The sequence below is a fragment of the Artibeus jamaicensis genome, unplaced genomic scaffold (genome assembly GCF_021234435.1).
Source record: "Artibeus jamaicensis isolate MK-2021 breed Jamaican fruit bat unplaced genomic scaffold, CSHL_Jam_final contig_332, whole genome shotgun sequence".
NCBI classification, from domain to species: Eukaryota; Metazoa; Chordata; class Mammalia; order Chiroptera; family Phyllostomidae; genus Artibeus; species Artibeus jamaicensis.
Window position 1 is genome coordinate 4,530,315 of NW_026521788.1, and position 16,738 is coordinate 4,547,052.

At 46.4% G+C, this 16,738-nt stretch overlaps 1 protein-coding gene across 1 annotated transcript; it reads left to right on the plus strand.

Moving 5' to 3' along the window:
• Positions 1-219: 219 nt before the first annotated feature.
• Positions 220-16,738, plus strand: ACTA2 (actin alpha 2, smooth muscle). The gene is made up of 9 exons (XM_037156632.2): positions 220-322; positions 3,995-4,149; positions 5,769-5,897; positions 8,721-8,831; positions 10,105-10,189; positions 10,550-10,711; positions 12,432-12,623; positions 13,514-13,695; positions 16,447-16,738. Exons 2-9 carry the CDS (start codon positions 4,021-4,023, stop codon positions 16,588-16,590), a joined length of 1,134 nt encoding a protein of 377 aa, XP_037012527.1. The 5' UTR covers positions 220-322; positions 3,995-4,020; the 3' UTR covers positions 16,591-16,738.

Below are 16,738 nucleotides of genomic sequence, written 5' to 3' on the forward strand. Positions count from 1 at the left end.
TGTCTCTGGAAGATTCAGCAGTTGCTCTGAAGGCTTGGGCTGTTTATCTCCCACAGGCAGCTGAGCTGCCTGCCTCCCATTTCATGAGCAGAGCAGTGGAATGTAGTGGAAGAGACCCAGGCCTCTGGCCACCCAGATTGGAGAGTTTTGTGCCGAGGTCCCTATATGGCTGTGTTAGACTGAACAACGGGCTCAAGTCTGTCTTTGTTCCTTGTTTGGGAAGCAAGTGGGAGGAGAGCAGGCCAAGGGACTATATAACCCTTCGGCGTTCAGCCTCCCTGAACATCACCCAGAGCCAGGAAGCCCAGCCAGCACTGTCGGGGTAAGTGGCACAGCCCAGGGAGGTGACTTAGAGATTCCAGCAGCTCTGATGGTACCCAGGATCGCCAGACCTCGTCCAAAGGGACTTGGCTGGGCTCATGCCCTCTGCAATGTTTGCATGAAAACTGTACTACTAAAATGATGGTAGCTTTTAGCTCTAATTACCTGACACTAAAAAGAAGGCTAAGAAGCAGCTTGGTGTGGAGGAAGAGAGGGAGAGGAAGATGACATGAAGTCTCTGAGTCACCTGTAAGATTTGTTTATACTGAACCAAAAGCCCAGATCTTGTTACACATTTCAGAGATGCAATCTAGCTGTTTGCATTTTTATAATTTGCGTAAGTTACACACTTATTTATAGTTGGGCACTGGAAACTCCGGTGTTTGTAGTTCAGATTTGGTGAAGGGAGTCTTCACTGGACTGGATTTTTAGTGCAACAAGTGTCCGGAAGTAGATTTTAGTTGCTTAGTCTTTGGTATTGGCGATTTGCACTTGCTTCTGGGTTCCTCTGGCTCTAATTGGTAGGGCCTTCTGTGGGAAAGTTATGTGAGCCTAAGGTTTAGGATGTGCAGCACGGTAGCTGGGTCATTTGCAGCAGAGCGCAGCAGGAAACCAACTGAATCTTTTTCTGCAAATCAGAGGGAGGGAGCAGGGCGAGCATCTGACAGCTGTTCTAGTCTCAGCCTTCTGGGTGTCTGGTTTGCATTTCTGTCAGCCTCCCGAGGCCCGAGGGAGGGTGGAGCCAGCCCTGCCACCCCAGGCTGAACTTCGCTGTAAATGAGGGCTTGGCAGCTTCGGCCTGAAATTGGGAGTCTTCACGCTGAGATTTTTCCTTCCATTTTGTGATCATGACTAAATATGGTTTGCTTTTCAAGACCAGTGAGCTGGGAAATGCAACATTCTTCTCCCCCCTCCGCTCGCTACTCATTTTTGGCACGAGATGAACCCGGTCGGAGCAAACCCTCTGACCCGGGTGCTGTTCCAAAAGCAGACAGTGGAGAGCGTTTTACCTAATTAGGAAATGCCGCGCTCCAGGCCACTTTGCTCAGGCAGGTTAGACAAGAGTTGTAAACCACTGAGGCAACTCCTTTCCGGGGACACACGGGCTTCTTTGGTAATGACAGTGCTGCTTTCAGAGATGACAAAATACTTCCGGGACATTGTTTACTAAATAAAAGGACATTTAGTGAATTTTTAGCTTTTTTTCCTGCATGCTAACTGATGCAGAGGGTCGGTCTACTCCTGCAGTGTGTTCAAACACTCCCCCAAATCCTCCCTGCCCAGGCAAAAGGGCTGTTAAGAACGGCCCTGAGAATACTTTCGCATTTTAAAGTGTACTATTGATATATTTCATCCTGTTTTCTGCTCTTACTTTTGGTTTGGAAATTCTGCTTAGACAACCTGTGACAGGGCGGGGGGGGGTGCGGGGGGGCCAGCTGAGACCTCTGACAAATGCCTCGGACCCCTAACTGCTTCTGGGATTTCTCTCCCTTACACTCTTTTCTCGCCTCTCTCCCAGCTTCTTAATCACAGGAATGCAGTGTCTGGAGAGGGAAGGGAAGGGTGAGAAAAGAGAGGCAATCCTTCTAGCAGGCCCCATTTCCATTCCCACAAGTGAAATCCACAAGATGAGGGTTTCCATCCTAAGCCAGGAGGTAGTGTGGAAAGAAAGCAAAAACTAGCAATAAAAAATCTGAATGATAATCATAATCATCTAATGATATTTATACTAATCATTTAAAACACGTATTTTAAAGTATTAATTTTTTAAAAAGGGAAACAAATATTTATCGAGAACTCATAACATGTAAGACACCATAAATGATTTTAAATGCTTTTAAAATATCTAGTCCTCATAACAACGCTATGTGATGTAGACTGATTTATGGCTGCTTTATAGATTTTTTTAAAAACGCTGTTATTTAGAGATGTTCCATAGTTTACTAAGCCACACGGCTTCTAAGTGGTGGAATCCGGATCCAAAGGCAGGCAGTCTGACTCCAGAGTCCAAGCTGGTCCTCATCATGCTCTGGGGCCTCCGCTGCCCTAACCTGGCCAGTTTGGGGATCTCGGACGAGTCACCTAAACTCCTTGGCCATTAGTTTCCTTGCTTGTCAGTTGGAGGATAATAGCATGTGCCCTGCATTTTAAAATATAACGTCTCAATCGAGGTTCCTGTACTTCTCAAAGGGTCATGTGACAAGAGGCTTTCCTGTGGAAGTTCCAGGCGTTTGGAAAGACGCAGCATTGATTCATGCTTTTAGTCTTTCTTTTCTTACTTCCCAGAAATTTCCTTAGAAGAGTTGCCTTTTATATGTAGGTCTGGGTATGCAGTGAGTTCACCAACAGAGAAGACTCTCTCTCACCTTGAAACCCTAAGATTTCAAAGTTGGGTGGAGAATTCTTGGGGTCCCTGTCTTTACAGATGTTCCCACCTCATTCTGCTTGCGAAAATGGAAGGGACTCTGGATCGAAAGCCAAGGGGTAGTGGTAGCCTTGGTGCAACTGTGCCTCACACACCGTTTGCTTTTGAGCAAGTCACTTCCCCTGGGTTTTCTCATCTGTAAGAATGAAGGCATTGGTAAAAATGTTCTCTAAGAGGCCTTCAATATCCCAAATCAGGAAGTTGTTATTTTTGCCTTTGCCTTTCCAATTATGTCGTAGGATCCAAGCTTAAGAGTAGGCTATTTAAAATGTTATGTTATTACTTAAAGAATACATGTTCAATTTAGAACATATACAGAACCCAGAGAAGATCATCAAAAATACCTACAAAACCCACCACTTCAAAATAACCCCCATCAGTATCTTGGTGAATATGATTGATTTTTTTGTAATGTATAAAAATATATTTCAGTGGGGTTATATGATTTTATTTTCTCTAACCTATTATTCTTATAATAGAATATAACTGTGGTTATCTGTTTATTGATCCCTCTTAATGGCAGCAAAGCATTCGACTGCAGGATGTGAGATTTACTGGATTCTCCCATTCTTGTTAGACTTTTAAGTTAGCTATGATTTTTATTAATGGAGAATAACTTTGGCCCCTGAAATTTAAAGCACCTACTTAGTAGATAGTTTTTTACTGGTTCTAACATTTTTCCAACGGTAAAATAAAAGCTGCTGGGATTCAAAAGAGATTTTTCTTTTAAACATTTTACATTAAACATTTCAGCCTTTTGACATTTCCAAATTTTTACATGCTTGCCCATCTTTCAAAGTCTACACTAAAAATTTTCGTTAAGTTATACCTTTAAAAATGTGAATTTGGGTGGATACTGACAGCAAATTTCAAATATTTCTTTAACATATGACAAGTGGCTTGTCCCTGTGCAGATTGGGTCTCACAGTCTGATGGTCCCACATGTGCTTTATAGCTGTTCACTGATGCCCTCATTTAGTCAACGTTTACGAGCACCTGAGACAGGCCCAGCACAGTGGCTGACTGTACTAGTAGCCACCTGTATGAATGTGAAAGTCTGACTTTTGACTTATAAAAGGCCAGAAATTTAATTAAACTACTTTGAGATAAATGCTGTGTTAGATGAAGGTCAGCCAAGAGTGCTCTAGGTGTACAGGGGTCTCCAAACCCAGCCTAGAAGGTGGAAGTCAGGTAAGTGTCGCGGCTGCCGGGTGACAGCTGGGACAACTTCCCCCCTGTTCCTTGCAGGACCTTGTGCCGAGGCTTCAGGCAAGATGTGTGAAGAAGAGGACAGCACCGCCCTGGTGTGTGACAATGGCTCTGGGCTCTGTAAGGCCGGCTTCGCTGGGGACGATGCTCCCAGGGCTGTTTTCCCATCCATTGTGGGACGTCCCAGGCATCAGGTGAGCACAGCTCTGTTCACGAAGCAGCGCTGTAGGTTAGGTCCTTCTACGTCTGCATGCCAGCGAGTGTGCACAGATTGCCTATTGCTTGCTCCCCCCAAATTATGTAACCTTACTACAAATATACCTCTGAGGATTAATGTCAAGGAGTAAGTGCCAATTTTATATACAACATGACTTATCTGGTGAGTGTCTATCAGATATAAGTCTGCCCCATCTTCATAAGTTTTTTTTGTCTAAATGTAATCATTGCCATTATCATCATCATCAGCAGAAATACTTGCGAGTTACCTGATGTACACCATGCCTACTCTTCAGAGAGAAATTGCACTGAAAGTTCAGGTCATTCATTCTCAAAAGAGCTTGATGTTAGATGAACGTCTAACTGAGATTTACCAACTGTCATTTTACAGTTAGCTGCCAATAAAATATATCTGCACAGCCATGTGGTAAATTCTTACATAATGTTTATTAAACAAAATGTTGGTGGCAGCCTCACAGTTAAAAACTGAGAATTTCATCTCAGAAATTTTCCTTCACATCAGAAATGCATTTTGCACAGTGAACCCACCTGACTGATATTTATGGCTCTCAGCTTGGTGCATATGCACGACAAGTAATAGAAGCCTTGCTCAGTGAATGAACTCTGTTTCCTTGTTGAATGTGCTGTAGAGGTATTTTATGGATCTGTAGTAGCCGTGACTGTTTTGCAAGTCTAGAGCCGTCATGCAAGTCTAGAGCAGTCACTCTAGTGCAATTTAAAATTCCAGTAATGAGGAGAATTCTTTCTTTTCTTTTTTTTAAAGCATCACTTTAATGATGAAAAACAATACACCTGATAGATGTCTTAATGTTGATCAGTACAAATTTATCCATCAGAAATCAAGCACTGAATGGCTGTTTGTAGGTACAATGCTTTTGCTCACAATGGTTAAAAATAATATTCGTGTACTCTCAAGTAGGTGACAACTTCAAACATTGCCTCTTTGTAAGAGGCAACATGTCGTTTAACTTATATGTAAAATTTCATGCATTCATTAAACAGCTCATTATTGCATGACAAATACATGCCAGGCAGTAGGTTATCCTGGCAACCAGACAAAAGCAATCTCTACCAGAGCTCAACAAGGAACACAGAGGGCACAGCACACACGTCAAGTCCCGTCACCCCCATTGGGGTCCTCTGCCATCTGGACGCCGATTCAGATCTATTTCCAATCAACTGAGGGGTGTTGCTCAAGAACACAGTGATCACCAGAGGGGAGGGGAGATGGGGACGATGGGGGAAAGAAGGGGCAGGGTCAAGTCAAGGAACATGTATAAAGCACCCATGGACAAAGACAATGGGGCGGGGGGAGGATTGAATGTGGGAGGCGGAGGGTGGGTCGGGCAGGGGAGAGTAATGGGAGAGAATGGGGCAACTGTAATTGAACAACAATAGAAGAACATATTGATCAAAAGAACAATTTGAAAAAAAAGAACATAGTGATCACAAGACTCGGCATATTGTCGTTGGTACCAAAAGAGGAACTTTATCTTGGAATAATTGAACCCTTTGTGACTGTTGTCAATTCATCAGTTCTGGGATAGGCTGACTTTCGTGCATTGAATCTTTTTAGGGAGTGATGGTGGGCATGGGACAAAAAGACAGCTACGTGGGCGATGAAGCACAGAGCAAAAGGGGCATCCTGACCTTGAAGTATCCGATAGAGCACGGCATCATCACCAACTGGGACGACATGGAAAAGGTACTAGAGCTTCCCCGCGGGCCCAGCCTGCGGGCCGTGTAATGCCTGTGGGCCCGGATTCAAACGTCGTGCTACCGAGGCCCAACTGTGCTTTTTTACGTGTTCATGTTTTTTTCCAGATGATCACTGACTGGAAAAAATAAATCCTGAAGCATTTAAAAAAAATTCCTTGCCTAACAGGGTTTACAAACTGATTAGTGGAAGGCAGTTCTGTGGGTGAGAACAGTCGGCCTTTGCCAGCAGTGGGAACTAATGGTCTGTTGCTCCTTGGCCTGGGTTACCCCCTAGGACCTGCCTGGGCTGAGCAGCGGGCCACCAGGAGCATGGCCCTTCTCTCCCCGGAGGCTGCGTGGCTCCCAGTGCTCTGTAGCCACAGAGCGGACGAAGGGCCGGGAGCAGCCTCACCCCACGCATTCGTGAAAGCTTTTCATTTACTCACCCCGAGTATTTTTTAAAGTATTTTAATTTCACTACAGAAAAGAGGGCTGTGACTTCATGAACTTGGCACCTCCCTGTTTGTCCCCCAACGTGTTGGGGCACAACAACTGACAACGTTTGTTTTTTTTTAAAATATTTTATCTTTAGAGGGGAGGGGAAGGAGAGAAGGAGAGAAACATCAGTGTATGGTTGCCTTTTGTGCGTCCCCTGCTGGGAACTGGTCTCCAGGGAACTGGTCTGCAACCCAGGCATGTGCCCTGACTGGGAATCGAACCGCGATTGTCTGGTTCGCAGGCCTGTGCTCAATCCACTGAGCTACACCAGCCAGGGCTGACAACGTTTTTAAATAGATATATTTTTCATAGTGCTTCTCTGTGTTGCATTTGAGTAAAGTATCTCCCAGGCTCATGTAAAAAAGAGCTAATGAGGAGACGAGTCAAATTCTGAGACTCTGACCTTTTGTTAAGGCATCAAGGAAACACAAGTGGTCAGAGAAAAACAGAAGAAATAATGAGAAAGTGACACGAAATGTTTTAAATGCAGTGAAATATATTAGAACCACAACATCTGGATTTTTTATTTCTCAGCTCTGTGCACACACTCACACACACACTTACCAGTTCAAAAGAGGAATAGTGTTGCTGGAATTTATCAATAATAATGTTGGAACCTTGGCCTCTTCATAAAAATTGCATTTTGTTACTTTTGCTTGCTCTAGGAGACTGGATTTGGTTAACACTGTGGTTTGCACTGAGGAGAGGATCTTAATAACAGGGAGCAAATATTTTTTTCCGATTTTCTCCATGGAGCTGCCAGCATTTCAGAATGTCTGTTACCCCCACCCCGCACCCAACCCTGGCCATAATGCTCATTGGGTGGGAGCATCGTCCTGTACACCAAAAGGTTGCAGGTTCAATTCCCTGTCAGGGCGCCTACCTAGGTTTCAGGTTCAACCCTGAGGCAAAGATGCATACAGGAGGCAACCGATTGATGTCTCTCTCTCTCTCTCTGCCTCCCTCTCTTTCTAAAACAATAAACATATCCTCGTATATTTGGATGAGGATTTAAAGAAAACAACTTTCTAACCCCTGGAGAAAGTTCTTCAGAATGAATAAAGCATTTCATAATTTCTAATATTCAAATTCAAAGTGGCTGAAGGGAATTGGTTGTTTTTTAAACAACATTTTAGAGTAACCACAGCAATAGTTCTGGCAGGATTTCTCAAATTATCTGGTACTTTTGCTCCATCAAAGAACTCTCAGAAGTCTTTCACTTCCTTTCCAGGAACCACAAATTCAAAACCGAAGAACCTGGAACAAGATAAAGAGTGTATAAAGTTGATCGTGCTTTTGTTAATTTATCATCTTTCACCACAGTTCTCGTTTTGCCTTAATTCTAGATAAATCTAGTATTCCTGATGCTAGAGGAGAATTCTCATGCTTTAGAAAATAATCAATTTATCCCTTTTGTACAGCGGTTTGTTCTTGATGGCATGCAGGGCTTAAAGAGAAAGCAAAAGCACACTTAGGCCCAAAGTGCATTCACACCGATGCACTGCAAAGAGGCACTGGCTTTGGAAACACGAGGGCCAAACATGTGCCCATGAATGCAATACCCAGAGTGTCCCGATGGAGGCAGGCTTCTCCCAGGCCTGGAGAGCAAAAGGGGCACAGGGGGTGGAGACCTGAAACAGGGCGACCTGTCTTGTCTTAGCACACACTGCAGAAGGAAATTTCCTGAAAGTATTAAAAAATGGCAACTAGCCCTGGCTGGCGTAGCTCAGTGGATTGAGCTCCGGCCTGCAAACCACACGATCGCGGTTCGTTAGTCACATAAACCAAAAAAAAATAGGTAGGTCAGCTTCACAACGATTGTCCTTTACTGACTAAACTGAATTATTTGACACAAGAAGTAGCGGATAAAGAAGATTCAGTTGAATAACAATAGCATTTACCCTGAACCAAACCAGGTGAGATGGTACTCTGGAGTTTCCTTATTTAATTCTCACGAAGACGTGCTAATGATTTTTCCGTTAGCCATGGGAGACTGGAGCTAAAAGGGGCTGGCATTCGCCTAAGCTCACACAGTCCACAAGTGCTGGAGCTGGGACTTAAACTCAGACCTGATGCCAAAGACTGTGCCCTTAGCCACTACTCCATCCTGCCTCACAGACCTGGGTTTGGGTTTTTGTTCATTCCTCTACAAGCCATAAGTCCTCAGGTGAGTTCCTCAGAGTCTGGAGCTTCGGTCTCTGCCTTGGTAGAAATGTGGACACATCATGAGTACTTGGTCCTGGTTTCATTGAGCTCATTCTGGTCCCTTTTTGGGGTCTGCAGTACCCCCACAGCCTCCCCTCATTGTGCTTCTCCCCTGTTTCCCCCCTAGATCTGGCACCATTCCTTCTACAATGAGCTTCGTGTTGCCCCTGAAGAGCATCCAACCCTGCTCACTGAGGCACCCCTGAACCCCAAGGCCAACCGTGAGAAAATGACCCAGGTAAAAACCCACCCCAGGACCTGGCACGCTGCATTTAGGGAAGTCCATCTGGGAGGGACCGTACAGGGCAGCAGAGACTGACGACTCCACAGGCATCCGGGGACCCCAAAGCACAGGGCTGTCCCAATGGTGCCCACGTTCTGACTGCAGAGACCACACCCCTTTGACCTCCGAGAGCAATAAGGCATTTAAAAGATTTAATTTAAAAAACGACGCGTTCAGGTCTAAGGAGAAGTACACTTGAATATGTAGGAGGATGCGGAGTGGGGAATTCTGGTTCTGGAATTCAAGGTTGAAAACTGGGTCTGTCATCTAGTAGCCATGGGACTTTAAGCAAGCCACTTAATTTCTCAGCGCCTCCGTTTCCTCCTTTAAAAGTTGGGAAACTTAGTACTATTATTTTTCAAAAGGCTGATGTGAAGGTTAGTGAGGCAAAATGTTAAATGTATACCTTGGTGTTTGGTGTACTGAAAAAGACAACTCTGTTACTATTGTCTATTTTGTGACTTGTCTGAAGCCCAGAGACCTTACATCAGAAAGCCATTCGTTCCACCAGCCAGACAAGTTTCCTGTTTGGAGGAGCTTTGCAATACAAACGTCTAATGTCAATTTCATGCTCACTTGTGGTTAAGCACTGGGCTAAGTATTTTACATGCATTATCTCTTTAAATGTTAACAATGTGTGAAGCAGGATCTATTATTACCAGATATGTAAATGAAGAGATTGAGTCTAAAATACATTAGGTGAACACCCTAAGATCACACAGCTAGAGAATTATGGCTCTCCAGCAAATGATGTCAGACATTCTAGTGAACAGTCGGGGCTGGGAGGCTTTTGCAGATGGGGAAATGGAGGCCAGGCATCTCTGTGTGCACAAACTCGTGGTGAGTGACATAGAGGGACTCTGGTTCTAATCTGGTCCCCGGACTAGATGAGCTGGGTGTTGGCACTCACATGTTGTCCCTCTGTTACTGGCACACAATTCTCATCTGGCAGGAAATAGGGCTCCTTCCCTTGCAACCAGAGTGGCCTCAGATTCTAGCGCTGGCAGTGACCCAGCTCCTACCTGAAAAAGTAGAACCGATTAAGTGAAACCTCAAACAAACCACAGAACCAGGCTGGTCACAACCGGTCTGAGCTTCAGGTTTAAAAGGCCTTTTTCCTTATGCCAGAGAAATGAAGATCTGCATTTATCAACAAGAAGGCACTTTCTTGAACATTCTTGGTAAGCCCGGCAGCATCACTAACTTAGTTCTTTGGATGGCTTTGCAGATTATGTTTGAGACTTTCAACGTCCCAGCCATGTATGTGGCCATCCAGGCGGTGCTGTCCCTCTACGCCTCTGGACGGACCACTGGTAGGTGCCTGGGAGGAATGGCGGCCTCCACCGAAGACACCATCAGTTCCAGGACTGGATGGTTACACATGCGTGGGTTGAGGTGACGGAGGGTTACTCCGAATTGACAGGGCTAATCCCAGCCCTCACGGGTCTTCCCGTCGTCTACGAAAACGAGCCCTTGAGCTCCCATTTCCAGCTTCTTTAGTTTCTCTCTTCCTACTCTTTCTCTTCCCCAAGTCTTCTCCCCCTTTCCTGTCCTACCAAATGCTTTTCTTTCTTTCTTTCAAGTAAGAGGCTTAGAAATTCCCCTCTACTAGGCCAGCAGGTGGCCGCCCGCCCGCTGCTGTGGTGACTTCTGTTGTGCCCAATGTCCCCCAGGCATTGTGCTGGACTCTGGAGATGGAGTCACCCACAACGTGCCCATCTATGAGGGCTACGCCCTGCCCCACGCCATCATGCGCCTGGACCTGGCCGGCCGAGATCTCACCGACTACCTCATGAAGATCCTGACGGAGCGTGGCTACTCCTTCGTGACCACAGGTGAGGCCTGTGGGAGTAGAGGCGGAGGGTGGAGGGGCAGTGGGCTCTTCCTCATCACCGACAGGACCACGGTGACCAGCTGGGCCGATGTGGGCGGGAGCCCTGCCAGGGGCCCGGCCTGGCTGCACTGCCCAGGGCCAGGCGTGGCTTTTTTTTTTTTAACTGGGTGAAACTGCAAAATGATTATAATGTTTCCTTGACAAAAACAGTAATAACCATCCAGTATGATGAAGTAGTCAGAGTCGTGTTTTCTGAACATTTTTAAATCCCCTCCGGTCACAAATAGAAAAGAGAAAGTGCAGCCCTGGCTGGTGTAGCTCAGTGGATTGAGCGTGGGCCTGCAAACTAGAGTATCGCGGTTCGATTCCCAGTCAGGGCACATGCCTGGGTTGCAGGACAGTTCCCAGCAGAGGACGCATGAGAGGCAACCATACATTGATATTTCTCTCCCACTCTTTCTCCTTCCCTTCCCCTCTCTCGAAAAATAAATAAATAAAATATTAAAAAAAAAAAGAAAAGAGAAAGTGCAGAGGCGGGAGACAGCAGGCCATGGCGATGGGCAGTCTTTGGAGACGTCTAGCCGGGGCCTGGGACCAGTTCTGTCACTCACTCCCTGTGACCTCGAACAAGTTTCCCAACCTCACGAAGCCACAGTTTCTTCATCTGATAGTGGAGGTGGTCGTGGGCCATCTCTGGCGTGACTGCCGAGTGTATCAATGCTCGTGGAATACCCAGCACAGAGTAAGCATAAGGAAGTGGTTATTCGTTAGTGTTAACACCAGCCCAGCAGGCAGTGGGAGGTTTGGCTTGGGAATCTGAGCTGGTGCTGCCTGGCCTCCACCCACGAGAGGCACAGGCGGAGGTTGCAGAGACCCTGGGACCTCCGGTGCCCTGGCCCCCACTGCCTGCCCTCGACTCCCCAGTTTGGTATTGTCTAAATGTTTATGTTTCTGGACGTGCCTGTGGCTTATTCCAGACTCCAAGTTAGAGCCCCAAAGATGCCGAAGTCTCCTTTAGGAGTAGAGAGTTAAATTAATTTTGTTCCTGACTTTGCTCCCCACAAAGAAACCCCAGGAGACCCCTAAAAGGTTCCCAGATGGGACCAATAGCTGAGAACTCCAGAGTGAAAGGTGTAAAAGGCATCTACCTGTCCGCTCTTCCACGCCTCCTTCTACGTGCACCACTCAGACCCCTGGGCGGCGCTGGTCCTCAGCCAGGGCCTGCCCCTCTCTTGAAGGTGATGAATATGCCAAGGGTTCAAACTGGAACCTACTTGGACCAGGTCACATGGATTGCCAGAGTTTTTCTGAAAGTTGTGGGAACCCCAAAGGGGCTGCTTCAGCATAACTTCCATGTCAACCAAAAAATCCGACATTCCTAACTGTTATAAAAAAATTATAACAGAGAATGATCGGTTCATCTTGCAAAAACACAACGTACAAAAAGACTTCCTGCTCTATGCCTTTCTCTAGCCAGCTCATTTCATTCCCGTCATGCATTTGCCAGACACTGTTTACTAAGGGCGTACCACGCAGGAGGCACTCTGCTAAGGACAGAAGTGGTTCCCTGGTGGACTCACAATTTAATTACCATCAGGGATTTGGGGCTGCAGAACATTGAATTTACACACTGTTTTGAAGGAACCAGTCTTGTGGGAGAGACAGGTAGAAGAAGTGGATTTGTACCACCTGTGCCAACCCTAATGTTTGTATCTCGACAGCTGAGCGTGAGATTGTCCGAGACATCAAGGAAAAACTGTGCTATGTAGCTCTGGACTTTGAAAATGAGATGGCCACAGCCGCGTCCTCCTCCTCCCTTGAGAAGAGCTATGAGCTGCCTGACGGGCAAGTGATCACCATTGGGAATGAGCGCTTCCGCTGCCCGGAGACCCTGTTCCAGCCCTCCTTCATCGGTAGGCCACAGCGCCCCGTCCTGGGGAGGGGAGATCACCCCGTCCTCCCCTACACAGCCAGCCTCTGGCCATCAGTGCTCTTCTGCATGTGCTGGGGCCAGTAGACCAACCCATTTCTAAAGCAGGACGAGGCTAAAAAGTGTCACATTTCTCAAGTGAGAAGACTTAAGGGCAGGAAAGGAGTTTTCTTTCAAGAAAACACTACATTGCAGTTAAGCCAGAAGCATTCTTGGTGTGTGGTCTAGGATGGAAGCAAATATTATTTGCACTTAGGACACAGTGGAGCCACCGGGTGGGTAGGAATGGTGTGCTGAATGCTGAGAGTCTGGAAATGGTAGAGGGAGAGAAAAACAGAAGAACCTCTTCTTAAATTAGCATTGACCTTGAGAGAAAGGTTAGCATAGCTCTTTCCAGAGGGCAGGCTCTGGGAGTGGTGAGCCTGGGTCTGAGCGCTAGTTCTGCTTTCAGGTTCTCAGGAAAGTGATGTAACTTCCCTAAGGCTCAATGCCCTTATCTGCAAGGGGAGGACTGCCACAGTGCCGATGGCCGAGGGTGGCTGTGAGCATCACCTGAGATGTGTGCAGAGCGCTTCGCCCAGTAGCTGACCAAAACAAGCACACAATACTTACTAGATACTGCCAGTAATGACTAGTTAGGTATTATGATTACAACTATTGCTATCACTATTTTTATTATTATTTATCACAGCACAGCAAAAGATGAAGGGCCAACTAGAGCATCACAAGGATCCTTTGGTCTCCGAGATGGGTGGTCCCTAGATCATTATGTTTGCTTGGTTTTGGTCCGTGTGAGATCTTCCACGTAGATCTTCCATGTCTGACGTGGGTTTTACCCTCCAACCCAGGACCATGGCCTTGTCTATTTTCCAGGGATGGAGTCTGCTGGCATCCATGAAACCACCTACAACAGCATCATGAAGTGTGACATTGACATCAGGAAGGACCTCTATGCCAACAACGTCCTCTCCGGGGGCACCACCATGTACCCCGGCATTGCTGACCGCATGCAGAAAGAGATCACGGCCCTAGCACCCAGCACCATGAAGATCAAGGTACAGCTCCATGACAGACCCAGTGGCTATGCTGCTGGTGATGCCACCCCGTCACCAGATGTGAAGGACTCTTCAGAGTCCGTATCTTGGTTACAAGTGCTCACAGGTTTTAGGGCTAGGCAGTGGGTCCAAGACCATAAAAGAGGTCAAATTATCTTGTACAAAATTTAATGTATAATAATCCTTGTCTATTAGCTACTTTTAGCAGCTGCACTAGAGGTCAACAGAGCTGTGAATGTGCCCGATCTCTTTAAAATACATAGTTTGTTGTGTTTCCTCATCACAAAATAGTGCATCTCATGCACAGAACACTTTAAAAAATTTACGGAGGTGCCAGCTAGATTTCTGAAGAGGTTTAAGCCCTGCAGACTCAGCATCGTATACTCTCCTCCCACTACAAAACACGATCACGTCTCAGTGGCCAGGAAGGAGAATTTGACCTTCATTTCTCTGCACACCTTTTGATACAAAGGCTCAAAAGCGCAGGATGGGTCAGGATGGCTCCAGAGCCCCCCAGGGCTCCTGTATTGTGTGAGTTTCGAGTCCCAGTTAAGGGAGCCCAGAGATGAAACAGATCATTCTTTGGAAGCAACCTTGCATGTGACTGGTGATTTCACAGAAGCTGTTACCGCTCTGTGAAGGGGCAGCCCAGGTGCAGTTCACACACATAAGTATTTGAACAAGTTCCATTACTCGCACTTCCTTCTCTCCTCTCTCTCTCTCTCTCTCTGGAAAGGCTATGCAGGTCATATAAAAGTGCGCGACTGAAGCACATAATCTGTCTGCAGTATCAGCTTTGCCAGGCTTCACGGTGAGAGAAGGGGCTGTTTGCTCAGAACTGGTGCCTCCTTAGGTGCCCTCTGATCCGCCCTGACTGACCCCCTTCCCTTCCTCACTGATAGAGGAGGATGAAGCCATCTGCTGGGCTCGTGGACAAAGCCAACCTAGACTGGAGATATATTACAGAGAGAGAGTGTGGCTTGCTCAAGCTGAGAGTTCCTAGTTCTCCAAACTCGGCTTCTTGAATAGAAATGAATGTGTAACTTTGGGCTCCAGTGTGGTAAGAGAAAACCGTTAAAAACCTAGGACAGCAAGGTCCTACCTAACATTAAGGGAAAGTGAAACTGGATGAGGGGTTTACAGGAACTCTGTGCACACTCTTTACAACTTTTCTGTAAATCTAAAATTATCCTCCAAAAAGCTTACTTCTAAAATATAACAAAACAAAACCAGAAAACACCTGGGAGAGGCCTGGGTTTGAATACTGGGTTCAACATGCACACAGCCAGCGACCCCTCTCAGTCTGTTTTCTCTGCACGGTGGGAGTGATTTAATACACTCAGAAGTGGTTATGAAAATTAAATGAGATAATGTATGTTAAGATAAATTCCTAACATAGCATCTGGCACATAATAAGTGCTCAGTAAATACTAAGTCCTTGCATTAAAAATAAATGTTCAGCCCTGGCTGGTGTGGCTCAGTGGATTGACCAGAGGGCCACTGGTTCAATTCCCAGTCAGGGCACATGTTCACTGGGAGGGCCCAGGAATCCCCAGTAGGCCATTGCGGCTGGGTCCCCAGTAGGGGGCACATGTGAAGCAACCACATTATCAATGTTTCTCCCTCTCTTTCTCCTTCCCCTTTCCCTAAAAATAAAGTAAAAACAAATGTTCATCCAGAGCTTGGAGGATAAACAGAAATTAAATTTTTTTATCATGGTTTCAGAAACAGATTGTTTGTTTGGATGAAATGTCCATATTCATCTCTATCCAAATATCAAATTCTGGGTGAAATTTAAAATTGCTCAACTGTGGCCATTTTGGGATTTACTGCAAGAACCCTGGCCTGATTGGCTGCTCTCTGTGCCCGAATCATTCAATTATTTCAGAATAATTAATAATAATAATAATAATAATAATAACCTTAGCCCTGGCTGGTGTGGCTCAGTGGATTGAGCACCAGTCTTCGAACTGAAGGGTCGCTGGTTTCATTCCCAGTCAGGGCACATGCCTGGGTTGCAGGCCAGGCCCCCAGTAGGGGACACATAAGAGACAACCCTACATTGATGTTTCTCTCCCTTTCTTTCTCCCTCCCTTCCCCTCTGTTTAAAAATAAATAAATAAAATCTTAAAATTTTTTTTAGCATCCCCTTGCATGTCAGGCGTGTGCTGTGGGTACGGCTGGGCAGTGCCTGTAACCGGGACCTATCCCAGGTCCCCGGCCATCCCAACAGGGAACCCCGAGCCCCTCATTGTGAAACAGCATATCTGGGTGGACTTAATCAGACGGGAAAACCCTGCGTGGTGTGCGTGGCACAATCACACTGCTCACTGAAGGCCCTGGTGCTGAGTTCTGAGCCTGGTGGTTGCTTCTGTACAGAGTGTGTCGTGCTGAGTTGTGAGGCACAGCTTATGGAAATCGAAGACATCATCAGGGCCCTTGAGTGGAGGGCTTGCAGGATTTGGGGGCAACGTTCAATTTGCACGACAGAGGACTGAATGTGGTGGAGGCGGGACGAATGCTTTGAAGTAGTAAAGGAAGCCAGAAAAGCACGTGTGCTCATTAAAGGACCTCTAAATCCAGAAGCCGTGCACACCCCTTTGGATTAGGGTTAAGGTTGGGCACCTGACAGCCCAGACTGTCCCCAATGTCCCTGAAACCTCAGTCAGACCCACCAAATCTGGACCCTGGTGGCAGCCCAGGCACTGCCCTACTGTACTAATGGCCCTTCTTTCTCATCTTGACCAACAGATCATTGCCCCTCCTGAGCGCAAATACTCTGTCTGGATTGGCGGCTCCATCCTGGCCTCTCTGTCCACCTTCCAGCAGATGTGGATCAGCAAACAGGAGTACGATGAGGCCGGGCCATCCATTGTCCACCGCAAATGCTTCTAAAATACTTCCCTGCTCTCTTCGTTTCTTGCACACAACTGTGAATGTTTTGTGGAATAATGCCTTCAATTCTTCTCCATATCATTCCTAGCCAAAGCTCTGACTCGTCGCCTATGTGTTTTTTAATAAATCTGAAATATGTTATCTTTCA